At 40.4% G+C, this 14,598-nt stretch overlaps 1 protein-coding gene across 1 annotated transcript; it reads left to right on the top strand.

The window, feature by feature from the left end:
• Nucleotides 1-892: 892 nt before the first annotated feature.
• LOC133423379 (phenolphthiocerol/phthiocerol polyketide synthase subunit C-like) lies at nucleotides 893-13,003 on the top strand. Its single transcript, XM_061713564.1, has 6 exons — nucleotides 893-950; nucleotides 2,329-2,482; nucleotides 3,532-3,692; nucleotides 4,507-4,713; nucleotides 4,824-5,005; nucleotides 7,475-13,003. Exons 1-6 carry the CDS (start codon nucleotides 893-895, stop codon nucleotides 13,001-13,003), a joined length of 6,291 nt encoding a protein of 2,096 aa, XP_061569548.1.
• The last annotated feature ends 1,595 nt before the right edge of the window (nucleotides 13,004-14,598 follow it).

Genomic DNA, 14,598 nt, shown 5'->3' with positions numbered 1-14,598 from the left:
TGGACCATGTGAGGTTGCCAGGCAACTGCTAACCATCAGTTCACCATGCTGCCTTGTTTTGATGATTTTCTGAGTTATTTTTTTAGGTTTAACTTTAGGTTGCATTGGTTAAAGTTGCATAATGTGTCCAAAAGGTCACTTTTCACATAGTGTTATTGCATCATTGTGTTCAAAAAGAAGCAGAAAGTGGGTGTAAAGACATTTGACGAGGATTGACCGGGTTCAACGATCATCAATATTTCACCCTTTTAACTAGACTTGGTCTGGTTGCAACTTGATATAAATACTTTAACCTCAACATATAAGTAATCAAAACAACAAAATTGAGACTACATAAGTTTTACATGGCAACATAATAGTGCTCTGAAGTAAACCAATGATGGCTCCTTAATTATGAGTTTATTATCCAACGTAAATTATGCAAAAAAAAAAAGCGACAAAAGTTTGATTGTAAAATTCTTTTGAAATAAATGAAAACATGATTAAATATGGTACAACAATGATAAGCATCAGTGAAACAAGACCCATAGTCACCCTGTTGTATAACATGTTGATTGAACGTGGTCTTATCATTTGCAAGGCACCATAAATTGTGTGCACTGGAGTCCTTCATCTCCATGGCCACGTATACAATTATTCATTAATGTTTAATAAAGTAAAGAAGCTGGCTATAAGAATCAGCTGCATGTCTGGTGGAGATAACATCATAAAGGGAAACACTAAGTGGGATGGATGTGAGGATGCACTGGTGCATTGCTAAATTGGACTAATCACACAGTTTAGAGGTGAGCTGAGACATGAGTGGGGTTAGAATGGTGACCGCGCTGTTTTGTGCTGGTGTGAAGAAGCACTAAGAAGTCAATATCTGCTGTTTCTGTGCTTGTCAGTCAGAATGGAAGAAGCTGAAGATGACATTGCTGTGGTGGGGATTGGGTGCAACTTTCCAGGAGGTAGTAACATTTTGGAAACTTTGTTTTTCGTATGTTTTATAGCTTTCGATATTTAACTTCTACTTTCTCTAGAAGCCACAGTAAATCTCTTACTTTTTTTGTCAAATGGAGGAAAATCTGTCCTCCCACTCTCACGATGTAACTCTCTAAGGAACCAGATTTCCAAAGGAGAAAAAGTAGCTCAGATGCCTCAGAGAAACCAACAAAAAAAATCAGAACAGGATTTCCAAAGAAATCTCTTTCATTTTTAACTCTCTCACATGTACAATGTTTACTCTGAAAATGCAAATTTCACACCATTGTGTCCAAGAATGCCTTTTGTTGCCATTTTGTTGCCTTTATGGTTTTACTTTAAATACCTGAAGTTTGAGATCAAGTTATGGTGCTTTTCTAGCCTGAATCAGATGGAATGTTGCATTCTATCTCACAATGGAAACCTCTGACTCTCCGTCAGATGTGATCCATAATCCATAATAATCCATAATCTTGTTATATCCTCTAGTTTATGCAAACTTTTATGGAATAAATTCCATTAAAAAAAATGAATTATAGAATAATATTACTCTTTCTGCAAACACAAAATCCATCTCAAAACTTTATGCAGTAAGCAAGGGTCCCTTGCTTACTGCATAAAAGCAAGTGACCGGAAATGACAGCATACCCCCTGCAATTTTTCCAGTAATTTTCTTTTAATATTTAACAGACTAAAGTACTATTTACTGATGATTTCCCCCCACCTTTAAATTGTGATTCATAGTTTAAAAAAATCAAAATGTATCTCCTTCAGTATTTTTGGAAAAATTCTCAAACAAATCATGAAATGAATTGTCTAAATTTCAGTATTTAAGATAATCTCTAGATGATGATAACGTAACATAAATGTCATGGAGCCGTAAAGTTTGACGTATATTTTATTAATATTTTAAGTAATGAAAAGGAACAAAAACCAAGTCAGGGGCTGTTCTTCAGTAAAATATTTGGTATCTGTATTTTACTTGAGTTTTTTCACCCCAAGTCACCTAATACTTCCACTCTATTACATCTAGAAATACTCGTTTCTCATACTTGTACTTCTACATTTATTTGAAGACTTCTTTTAAAGTGAAAATTCTTAACAATGTGTCACTTAATAAACCTTTGAATAAACCTTTGAAATTCAACATTTCTCTAAACTTCATCCAAATTGTGCAAATGCAAAATTATTATTTTTTAACCTTCTCTGATATGAACCTCATAATTCCTCATACTTACTTAATATCTTCATACAGTAACTGCGCATAAAATTTGTTTAAAAAACCCACACGCTGTATTTTCTTTAATCCAAAACTTTCAGAATATGATCAGACTACTTTTTTGACCACCAATGATTTCCCAACAGGAGAAGGGCTTGACCATTTCTGGAGGGTTTTGGTGGATGGGAGAAACTGTTCTGTGTCGATTCCCAAAGAGAGATTTGACTTAGCCAGCTGGTATGATCCTGATGACACCAAACTGGGTAAATCCCGCACAGCCAAGGCCGCTCTCATTGATGGGTACGGACTTTGAACTTCGTCATGTTTTGTTAATGTGTATGATTTTCTTTCCCTTTCATGATGCTATATTGATTTTGATGCATACCTGTTCATCTTGGGATGAAGGTGTGAATATTTCTTCATTTTACGAAAGATTATTGACATCAAATCAAATCAAATCAAACTTTATTTGTATAGCACTTCTCATACACATAATGCAACACAAAGTGCTTAACATAAAACAAATAAACATAAAACTGACATCTAAATGTATTTCTAGCAAATTGAAACATCTTCACAGTTTTATATTTCTTTACACTATGTAAAGTCCAACAAATGGGATGTGTTGAGGTGTTAGTATAGAAAAGCTCAGTCGTTAAATCCAATTCACTCATTCAAACAAATTGAAACAAAAACATGAGTATGACAAGATTATGGATTAAAGACTTTTGAAGACTAAAAGTGGTGAAGGTGGTGTCCACACACCAAAAACACATCAAATGGTGGCTTAGAAGCTCTTTCTTGGTTAATTAATCATTATTGTTTTCGTACTGTCATTTTGAACATGTTGAACATTATTTTAAACCTTTAAAGCATTAAAATTCATCTGAGACATATTCACATTACTTTGTAAAATATTTTGTTACCAAAGAACGTTTTTCCAAAATAATTTTTAAAATTCTTGACATTATTAGGAACCTTATATAAGCTATTAATTGAATTCATTTTATTTCATGTAATTTTATTTAATTTTGTTTTGTTTTATTCTAAGTGGATCCTACTTCACTGTACCTTTACAGTAAATGCTATTATGGTTAATGCTAAGGTTGACAATGCCTTTACTTTTAAATTGAAACATTTAGTTTGGATTGAACAAATCACATTTTCCAAGAACTTAAAGTATCTGTGAAAGGTTTGGACACCTATGCCCAGAACCACCAGGTGTGGCCAAACCTTTGACTCATAGGCCAACTGTAGATCAATTCTCTGCAATTGCAATTACAGAATCAAAGACAGTATTTCATTATGTGTATCATCTCTCATTTCCTCATGATCTTGACTGTTTGCAGGTTTAATGAATTTGACCACAAGTTTTTTGGCATCAGTGACAGTGAAGTGGAACAAATGGACCCTCAACAAAAACAGCTCCTTCAGTGTGTCTACAGAGCTCTAGAAAATGCTGGGATCCCTATGGAGAAAGCCAGCGGGACCAGAACAGGAGTATTTTTTGGTAAGCCAGGAAAAAAATCGTTTGCTGATTGTGATGCCCCTCACACAGTATTGTTATGAGAAGTGGATGGTGTCACCCTATAGGTGAGCCTGGGTGGGGCGTTGTTGGCTAATGGAGAGCACCGGTGTCTCCTACATGCCACGCTCCTGCCAGTTGAGAGAGAGATCCAGAGGAGGCAGACCTGACCTTCACTCCCTCCTGTAGTCTCCATGTGTTATTTCAGTTTTGCTCGAACCATTCTTTTCACACGCACCACACCATGTCTCACGCATCCACACTTACACCGCTGGTTTACTGACTCCTCACCTTATACGATTCTTATGGTTTTTGGGTGTGTCATTTCAGTTCATCATTTACGGTAAATTCCTTCTGTTGGGGTTATACTTGAATAAACATATATTCTCATACATAATCTAATACCGCATCTCCTGCTCCTTTTTTTTTTATTCTATTTTTCTATTGTACCGTATTTATACGGGACTGCTATGACAACAAAATTTCCCCTTGGGGATGAATAAAGTCATTATCTATCTATCTAGTCATCTATCTAGCTATCTAGCTATGTATCTTTCTTGGGTTTCGCATAGCTTGGGCCAGCTATGTACAAAAACGTAGGCCAAGATAGGACATCTGTCTGCTCATCCTTGAGCCAAGCTTTTCAAATAAATATTCACCAAGTTTTGAATCCCTAAAAAATGTCCAACTGTGATTATTCACCAAACATTTTAAATGAATTACTTACACATCCCGTCAAATTTTGAATGGGTGACGAGCCACCAAATTCCCCTTGTGTTTTTTGTTGCTTTCATTATAGGGTTAATGAACCGAGATTATGAAACAAATGCTGCACATGTGCACCCAAGTGTGATCAACCACTGGACCGGCACCGGACTCGCCATGAGTATCGCAGCAAACAGAGTCTCCTACACCTTCAACTTCACTGGACCCTCAATGTCCATAGACTGTGCCTGTTCTTCATCCCTGGTGGCTCTTCATCTTGCTTGCCAGTCCATTAAACACGGTCTGTAGCAGCATTTCTAACTGACTCTGTGACACTAAAAGGCAGCGATATTGTTTATTTACAACATGCCATTAAAATACTAAGAGATTATAACTGTTTTATCTGATCAGGCGATTGTAACATGGCTCTTTGCGGAGGCGTCAACGCCATCATCGAGCCAAGAGTGTTTGTAGCCCTCAGTAAGGCGAAGATGATCTCCCCTGGAGGAACCAGCAAGCCCTTTTCCAGGAGGGCAGATGGCTACGGCAGAGGGGAGGGCTGTGGGGTAGTTCTTCTGAAACCCCTGAAAAAGGTATAGGACTATGCAGAGAATAATAAAAACACCAACTGTCACCATTATGTTATCATGTTATTTCAAAATGTATACAACACAGTTAAAATTCTGGTAATTTTAAACACGCCCACACAGGGTGTGCATGACACTCATTTTGTGATAAGATGTCCCGAAGACCGTCTATGGACAACCACTCACCTGACAATTTGTAGCCATGCAGACAATTTACAGGGCACACATTCAATTCAATTCAATTTTATTTGTATAGCGTCTAATACAACAGATGTTGTCTCTAGACGCTTTCCAGAGACCCAGAACATGACCCCCGAGCAATTATTACATAAATTATACCACACATGTGGTATACCATTTCACTGCTACTAGAACATGTTCCTTTAGATGAATGTTTTGGGAGAAATCTCACTTTAGGCTCGGGAGCGGTCGGCTGTGCAAAAATGAATCAGACACACACTCGCTTTTGCTATAAGATATGAATACATTTATTAGCAAACAAGCAGTGCACACAAAAAGACTCACACACAACTGCCCTTTGCTAGGATAACTGTGTCAGGTTATCCCCCGCAAAAAGCAGAGCAACAAACAACACAAACAGGGGCTAGGCTTTGATACTCTTACCTCGACACAAGAGACTGGAGAGCCGAAACAGTCCTAGCAGAGAGCAGCCATAAACCCGCTGGGCGCCGTGCACTAGACCCGCAGCTGACTCTAAACCCGGACTTCCGGCTCTCGCGTCTCTATACCTTTCTACTCAGCACCTTGCGGAGGGGGTTGCCCCTTCAACCCCCGCCTGCCAGTTCTCACGCTAAGGCTTGGTCTTGGTTCACACGGGAGTTCTCAAGCGCTTCTCTCACAGTTACAATAATACTAAACAGCAGGTGCAGACTGTGTTTTGGGAATCCAGGGCATTTCAGGACACAAAAACATATTTTTTCTCCCTTCATTCCACCTCTGGCCTGAAAATGTCCTAATTCAAAAAACAAGCGTAATACATGAGCATAATTAATATGAAAAGTTGAATTAAGGGCATTCCAGGACACCAAACATATTTCGCCTCTCAATGAACTTGATAAAAGGAGCAACTGTGAGTGTGCACTGTCTGCAGCCGTACCTGCTCACAAGCCCACAGGTGGAAGAGACTGCCCTGATAGTGATAGTGCATAAAGAAACTGCTAGTTTTCTTGTGATTTCTAATCACCAAGTATACAAAGCACCAAGTTCAAGTAGTAAAACTCTGTATGCCATGTGTTAACGTAAAAAATCTCTGTGTCCATGTGGATGAGAGCAACCCAAATTGGGGAACTACAACTAATGTTGCTCTAATAAACATTTCTATCTTCAATAGGGTATTTTACCACTTGAAATTTACTGGGAAGAAAGACCATTATTGACTGACTGACTTCTCAGCTATTGTGAAGTGAGGTGTCATCTTATTCTTACATTGTGAAAGGCCCCATGGTTATACTTTTGCTGCTATCTCGTCTAATGACACCCACTTAATAGCTATGATATGAGATAAGGTGTGATCAATATGCCAGTGATTTAGTCATCTGGGAGGTTGCTCTGTCCGGAGATAATGATGTTATCGAAAAAGCCATTGAAGTCTGTTACTATCATTGATAACCTCTGGTCACATATCAATCTGAGCTTATCGATGATGGATAAGATTTACTTAATTGTGCCACAGTGGAAGCTTATGTCTGAGCTCTTATAAAACACCAAAAACTAACTGAAAAGCCAAAAAATGTTGCACCACTTTGCTAGCTCAATGAAAAACTGGGAGTTGTACGTTAATAACATCTGCCTGGTCTGAACGATGACTAAAGTGCACTAAAGTATTGTGATGCAGGATATAGCCATTCTCATAATTCTCCAAAATATAAATTAGAAAATAAAATGTTATAAGTGAAATACATATTGCAAATATATCATCACAAAATCGCCTATCTGTTCATTGGAATGAAAGAGAGTTTGAAACAGTTAGTCTTACATTCAAAAGTTGAAGGTAATCAGTGAAATAACAAATGTGTGATGGTATCAACAAGGATCCCGTGTGCTAGTTTTAACCGTTAAACCTTTGCATATGGTCTGAAAGGGAGGATTGTCCTTTTGGCCTATAACCTTCAGACCCATTTTTATCATGTTTACAAATCTTGATTTATGCTGGATTGTGAGAGAGTCAAGCCAACATGTCATTGTGTATCTAATTGTGGTAAAATGAAGACATAACATCAGTACCCACATTGACCAGTGTAGGTGTATATCACACAGTCCAGCTGTATCCAAGGTCCTTAAAAGTGGTTATCTATTCAATAACATTATCACTGATGATAATGAGGTCATTGGTTTGTCACCTCTCATTTGTCCCTATTAGGCATCATAAAGGTGGACATTTTTGAGATGGGATTAGACTCTAACACTAGTTTTAATTGTAATAGCTATTTAATTTTTGTCCTTGTTCATTTACAGGCTGTTCAAGATCATGACCACATCTGGGGTATCATCATCAAAACTGCAGTCAACCAAGATGGTCACTCGGTCACCCCTATCACCAAACCGTCCATGACACAACAAGAGGACCTGCTGCAAAGAATTTACTCAGCCTCTGACATTGCAAACGTCCAGTACATAGAAGCCCACGGGACTGGGACCCCAGTAGGAGACCCAACAGAGGTGAGAAGCATCTCAAACATCATCTCTAAAGCCAGACCCCCAGGTTCAGAGACGCTGCTGGTGGGGTCTCTGAAGGGCAACATCGGACACACTGAGTCTGCAGCTGGAGTGGCTGGACTCATTAAAGTACTCCTTATGATGAAACATGAGACAATTGTTCCCTCAGTTTTCTACTCGGATGAAATGTCCAGTGTTGATGCAAAAGCCCTAAACATTAGGATACCCGAAAAGACAGAAAAATGGGAATCCTCCATTACAAGAGTAGCAGGTGTAAACAACTTTGGCTTTGGGGGAACAAATGCACATGCCATTGTCAAACAGCACATACAGTCAAATGTTGTTCAGAAAAGCAATGAGAGGAAAGGCAAATACTTTGCCATGTCAGCAGTTTCCACAAGATCTCTGACTATGATGATGGAAGACACAATAAAACAGCTGGAGGCCGATGACAAAGTTGAACTAGAGTCCCTCTTGTACACATCAACTTGCAGAAGAAGCCACCAGAAACATAAGTACAGAAAAGCCATTTTGGTATCATCTGTAGGTGATATCAAGGAGAAGCTAAGATCCACTGCTAGCAAAAATGTTAGACCAGCCCTCTCTGATCCAAGATTAGTGTTTGTCTTCTGTGGAAATGGTGTCACTTACCACGGTATGTGCAAAGAGCTACTGAAAAACGAGCCTATATTCAGAGAAAAGATCAAGGAGATTACGCACCTTTTCCAAGATCTGAGTACTCTGAACATCCTGGACACACTTGAGAGTGAGTTTGAAAGTAGTGACTTCAAAAACCCAGATGTTGTCCAACCTCTACTCTTTGCCATCCAGGTTGGGATTACCACCCTACTCAGGCACTGGGGTGTCAAGCCTGATGCCATGCTTGGACACTCGGTTGGTGAAGTCGCAGCTGCTCACTGTTCTGGCCTTGTATCTATTAGAGATGCTGTTAAAGTCATATACTTCCGCAGCATCCTCCAGAAAAAAGTTACTGGCGGTAAAATGCTTGTGATAAGCAATATGCCTGTATCAGAGGTAACCTCTCTCCTTCCTCCTTACTCTGGGAGACTTTGCCTTGCTGCTTCCAACAGCCCGCAGTCCTGCACCCTCTCAGGTGATGCAAATGCAATTGAGAGCCTACATAAGGAGTTAAATAACTCTGCTAACAGTCAGAATCTCTTTTTGCGTATTCTTGATGTCCCTGCAGCTTACCACAGCCACATGATGGACCCAATCTTACCAGAAATCAAGAAGACAATTGGCACCTTAACAGAAAACGACCGGGACACCGAGTTATTCTCTACAGTCACGGGCAAGGAAGTCCAGCAGGGAGATTTCTCCACAGGTGAATACTGGGCTAGAAATATCCGTGAGCCGGTGTCTTTTGAGCGGGCATTGAGGTCAGCAGCTAAAGGAAAGAAAAGCATAGTCTTTGTAGAAATAGGGCCAAGAAGGGCACTCCAGAGAAACATCATTGAAATCCTTGGAAACAACACAGCTGTACTTGCCTCAGTGGAGCCACAGAAGGATCACGAGTCAGTCATGTCTGTTGTTTCTAAGCTGTTCGAATTAGGTGTTGATGTAGATTGGAATACCTTCTACAGAGGTTCTGAGACGGTGTCGCTGGCATTCCCAAGATATCAGTTTGAGTGCTCTGATCGAGATGTCATAATTGGAGCAGCACAGAACAACAAAGCAAGCAGCCATCCTGTGCTCTGTCAGTCAGGAAGTGAAAGCATTTTCAGCTGTGATCTCATATCTGACTGTACTTCCTACCTGAAAGAGCACAAGCACAATAATGTACCCATCATTCCTGGCGCATTTTACGCAGAGTTGGGTTTAGCTGCATACCAGTCCAGTGCCAAACCAAAAGTACCTCTCAATTTGCTGGAGGTCAGTGTCAGTTTTCACAGTCCATTTGTCTTCGCCCAGAACTCGTCTGAGATGAAAGTGAAACTTGAACAAAAAGAGAAGGAAACCAGTTTCAACGTACTCTCCTCATCTGCAGTGTACGCATCAGGTACGGTGGTTTCAAACAAAGAGAGGCTGATTGATGAGCAGTGCATTTCACTTAGTGCTATCTACAAACGATGCACATCTGTGATGAGCTTTCAGGAGTTTTATGGATATCTCTCTCAAGGAGGATTTCAATATGGAGATGTCTTCCAGAACAGAGCAGATGTGCACTATGGGGAGGATCTGAAGGAGGCTTTCGCTGCTGTCTCAGTTCCAGAAGTGCTGCGGCCTCATTTGCATGATTACTGCATTCACCCTGTTGTGTTGGACTATCTGATGCAGCTTCTCCCTGTTACAGTGGAGCACACCTTTGCTGGCAGGCCAGGATTTCCTGCAAAAATAGGAAGCATGACAGTGTTTGAACCCTTGCAAAATGAAATGATTGTCTACCTGAGAGCAACCGATATGGGTGCCGATCACATTGAGGTATGTGGCTGCTTTGACGATAAGGAAGGCAGGGTGTTGGTAGAGGTGAAGCATGTGATAATCAGGTATCTGGGCAGTCGCTCTCATGTGGTTGAGGAATACTTCTACCATAATGCTTACAGCATCATCCCAAAGCGGTTCAGCCCCTCTCCTCCTCCGAAGGCTTTGGTTTTCTCTGACTGTTTGGGAATCTCAAAATGTTTACAACAATATTTAGACCCACAATCTAGATATGTTTCCTTCATATATGCAAAGGACATCTTAAGCAATGGATTTTCACCCCTCTTGGAGAATCTCAGTATCACAGATATTGACCAGAACTTTGATGAGGTGTTATTTTTGTGGGGTACAGAAGACCTCACATCAATGGAGGCTGAATTCATCCTCCAGAATCTGGTTGACTGCTGTGAGATTTTCCGCCAAATAGTTGTAGAGCTGAAGCGGATTCAGTTCCCCAACTCAATAAGGGCAGTAACTTACTGTTCATCTGACATCACTGTGGATCACATAAGTCCTGGTTTTTCTCTTGCTGGCATGACAAGATCATTTGCTGCAGAGATCCCAGATCTTTCTTTTCAGCTGATTGACATAAGCACTATCTCCACTAAGGACATTACAGCTCTGTCTGAGGTCCTGAGATCATATCCTTGCAGCAAGTACCCAGAGTTGGCGGTAAAAGACGGGCAGATCTTGAAACCATCCATTACCCACACCCCACCTGAAATCACTGAGAAAACAGAGGGCAGTTACACTTCTGCAACATCTAAACCTTGTGTCTTTCAGACAGCTGATGCACATAATATGACTCAATTGAGTGCCATTCACTTTAGTGAGGAAGCCAATCCAATCAGCAAAACGTCAGTTGAAATTCGTCCCAGTAACATATGTGTTCATTCATCTGACTACTTCCCTGTCAGTGCCTCACACATGAAATTCGGACAGACACTGTACTGGAACAAATATTCATCTCAGAAGCACAAGCTGCTTGCTCTTGACTTCAGTGGCACGATTACTGCAGTTGGAAAAGACGTAAAGAAACTGAAAGTTGGAGACCATGTTGCTTCTTGCTATCCTGTTGTAGCTTCCAGTAAGCTTATAGTTCCAGAGGATGTGTGCTACAGCACCAAAAGGTTCTCCTTTCTCCAGAAAACACCTTGTGTTTCATACTTTGTACTGGCATGGGAGATCCTGCATAGAGCGTTGCCCAGAACTAAGCAGAATTTAGGAATCATTTGCTCTACACCTGATTCTCCTCTGGTAAAAGTCTTGGCACTTACCTCTTTCAAATCAGGTTGGAATGTGACACAGTGCAATGGCTCATTTTTAGATGCCAATCACGTGGATGCATTTATCATCCTGCCACCATTTGATTCCCTAACTGCTAAAGTTTGCAACTTTCCAGGTATCCAACACGTTGTAATCATCTGTGGGTCTCAGATGCAAGGTTCGCTCGCTCTGGACGCGTTCAACAGTGTAATGGAAAGTGTTCACGTGCAGACAATTCAGATGCAGGTCCTTTTACAAAAAGGATACCTAAGAGCGCAAAGACCACACATTTATCACTGGCTTAAGTCCTTAAACTTGAGCCGAAAGCTTGGTCTTGAAAGCTTCACCTTTCAGAGCATGAAATCTGAAAACACGAGTCTTCATTCAGGAAAACAACCATCATATTTCTGCTCAAACAAACTGGCTGTGGTAGCTCTGGAAAAAGATGCCAGTGGTATATTTTCTCACATTCCAGTTCTGTCAACAAAAAAACAGCTGTTCAGAAAGAAAGCTGTGTACATAGTGGCTGGTGGTCTTTCTGGTTTGGGCTTCGAAACAGTCAAGTTCATCTCACAAAGAGGCGGGGGGTACATCATCATCTTCTCTAGGAGCAAGCCCACACCAGAAGTGCAGAAAGAAATACACAATGTAGAGAAACAGTGTGCAAACAGCATCGCCACCATGGAGTGTGACATATCTGTCTCTGAGCATGTGCACAAGGCTATCACTGCCATTGGTCAGAAGTTTCCTGGTTGTCCAATCAGAGGAGTGTTTCATAGTGCAGTTGTTTTGCATGATGGGTTGATTGAGACCCTTAACAGATCACTTTATGAGAAGGTTTTCAAGCCAAAAGTGAATGGTGTGTTGAATTTGCACCACGCAACAAAGCAACATCGATTAGACTACTTTGTGTGTTACTCCTCCATCTCAGCTTTCCTGGGAAACGCATCCCAAACAAATTATGCAGCAGCCAACTCATTCCTTGACATGTTCTGTCAGTACCGGCGCAAACTTGGACTTCCTGGTCAGTCCATTAACTGGGGAGCTCTGAACCTCGGTCTGCTCTTGAATAAAGAGCATACCCAGCGCTTCCTGGAGGCAAAGGGGATGATGGTGTTAGATGTAACTGAGATTCATAAGAGCTTGGAGCAGTGCCTCGTGCTCAACCGACCACAGCAAGCTGTTTGCAGGTTTCACTTCAGAAACATCCGGTACAACATCCTCTCTCAAAATTTAGCCTTGACCATGCGCCTCAGCGCACTAGTTGAGGAAGCGTTCCAGAAATCCAAAGAAGCAGAGTCTCCTTCAAAACAAATGGACTCTGTCTCACCAAAAGAATACATGATCTCTCTGCTCAGTGAGACCATTGGCACAGACAAAAGTGACCTGACTGACAAGGCACCTCTTTCCTCTTTGGGCATCGACTCCATGCAGGCCATGACTCTGCAGAATCTGATCTTTCAGGACAGAGGCGTGAACGTGCCCTTGGTGAAACTGTTGGATCCTACCGCCACATTATCAACAGTGATTACCTTACTGAGTGAAGGAGCAGACGGGGAAACTTTCTATGAAGGAGCTCTTTCTGTTGAGGAAATGGAGGATCTTTCTACAAGACTGTAAAAAGTGAAATATAATCGATCATGAGAACATTTCATGACTGAACCGATTAAAACTTTTGTTCCTCGTTGTAACACAACAGAATTATTGTGTCAAATTTTCTTGTTAAAGGAGCATGAGGCTCCTTTTAAGAAATGAGACTCATTAGCGCCACCCTTCGCCACGACGGCCGTTGGGGGTACTGCAGCCAACAGCGAAGCTGGCACGGGAGAACGGGGAGAACGCGCATGCAGCATCATTTGACGTCACATCCGCAGGACAGCGCGGGAAATTCCGGTCACCATTGCAGCACATTTTGCAGCACACAGCCTGTTCAAGGCAACGGAGAGATACACTAGAGGGCTCATTCTTTTTGGTTTGGAACGCTTCATCTGACATTATTACTAGAAAACTTAAAATCTTAACTTAAAAAAAAAAAAAAACTTAAATCCTGCCTCAATCCTGCCTCATGCTCCTTTAATGTTGGACAAAGAACTACTGAATACGTTTTCTGTAAATTCTCAGCTTTTTAATGTAATTTTGTGTGGTAATCCTTCCAAACAAATTTTTTTGTGAGACTTACAGGGTTCTTGGCATAAACATACTTTTATCTACCTGTTTTGCATTCAGCCATCCCTTTCAGGTCAATTCTTATCACAGTCAAGTTGTTTATTCTAACAAATTATCAGCTTTATGGTGATGATGGAAATTGTGGTACAGTATTATCGCATGTCCCATAAATGTTCCAATGATGGCAGTTGTGATTAATAAGCCTTTTGCTACTTCTGAAAGCAGATTGTAAGCAAAGACCACACTCGTGTGTAAACTACTGGTCATATTAAGGATTTGTATATGGCAAATTATATCTATAGGACTGATATAGTTTGGTAATCTGTTAAGCGTTTACAGAAATTAGCTTCAGTAAATTAAGTCACAATCATTTTAAAAAGACTCAGGAAAGACATGATTTATTTAATTTTTTTTAAAGATTTTTTTGGGCTCTAGTGGCCCTTTATTCAAGCTGCAGATATGAAAGGGGTAGAGAGAGAGATCGGGGATGACATGCAGCAAAGGTGCGCAGGCCGGGATTCGAACCTGCGACCGCTGCAGGAGGACTGTAGCCTCGGTATATGAGCCGCTGCTTAACCCACTGCGCCACCAAGCAGCCCGAGGAAAGACATGATTTGAATAGAAGACTATTAAACCTTTTTCAACTGTTATTATGTGTCACCACTTTGTTCTTTGAAATGTTTATCTTTATTACAATTTGAATGATGTGATACCAGTACATTTCCAAAGTCATATTTAGTTTTTGCTTCATTGTGATACATTAAAATCAAGCTAAATATTTTTTTGTGTTTATTTGTAATTTATTTATTTATTCTTGTATACACAAATTCACATTTACAGCCGTATCCTTAGCTTTGCCTCACTGTCACACATATTACAAAAATACAAAACAAATATCAAAATGCTAATAAACCCAATTTTAAATCTCAAGTGACGACCAAGACATTTTTTTCCAAACACTGTGTAGTTTCCTACAACATTAACTCAACACTAATGGTGTGTTTGTCAATGGACATGTTGCTTTGTACATTCCCATTTACATAATAGCA

The sequence above is a fragment of the Cololabis saira genome, chromosome 22 (assembly GCF_033807715.1).
Source record: "Cololabis saira isolate AMF1-May2022 chromosome 22, fColSai1.1, whole genome shotgun sequence".
Classification (NCBI taxonomy): Eukaryota; Metazoa; Chordata; class Actinopteri; order Beloniformes; family Belonidae; genus Cololabis; species Cololabis saira.
The sequence above is the reverse complement of the archived record's forward strand: the minus strand, read 5'-3'. Positions and strand labels throughout refer to the sequence as shown.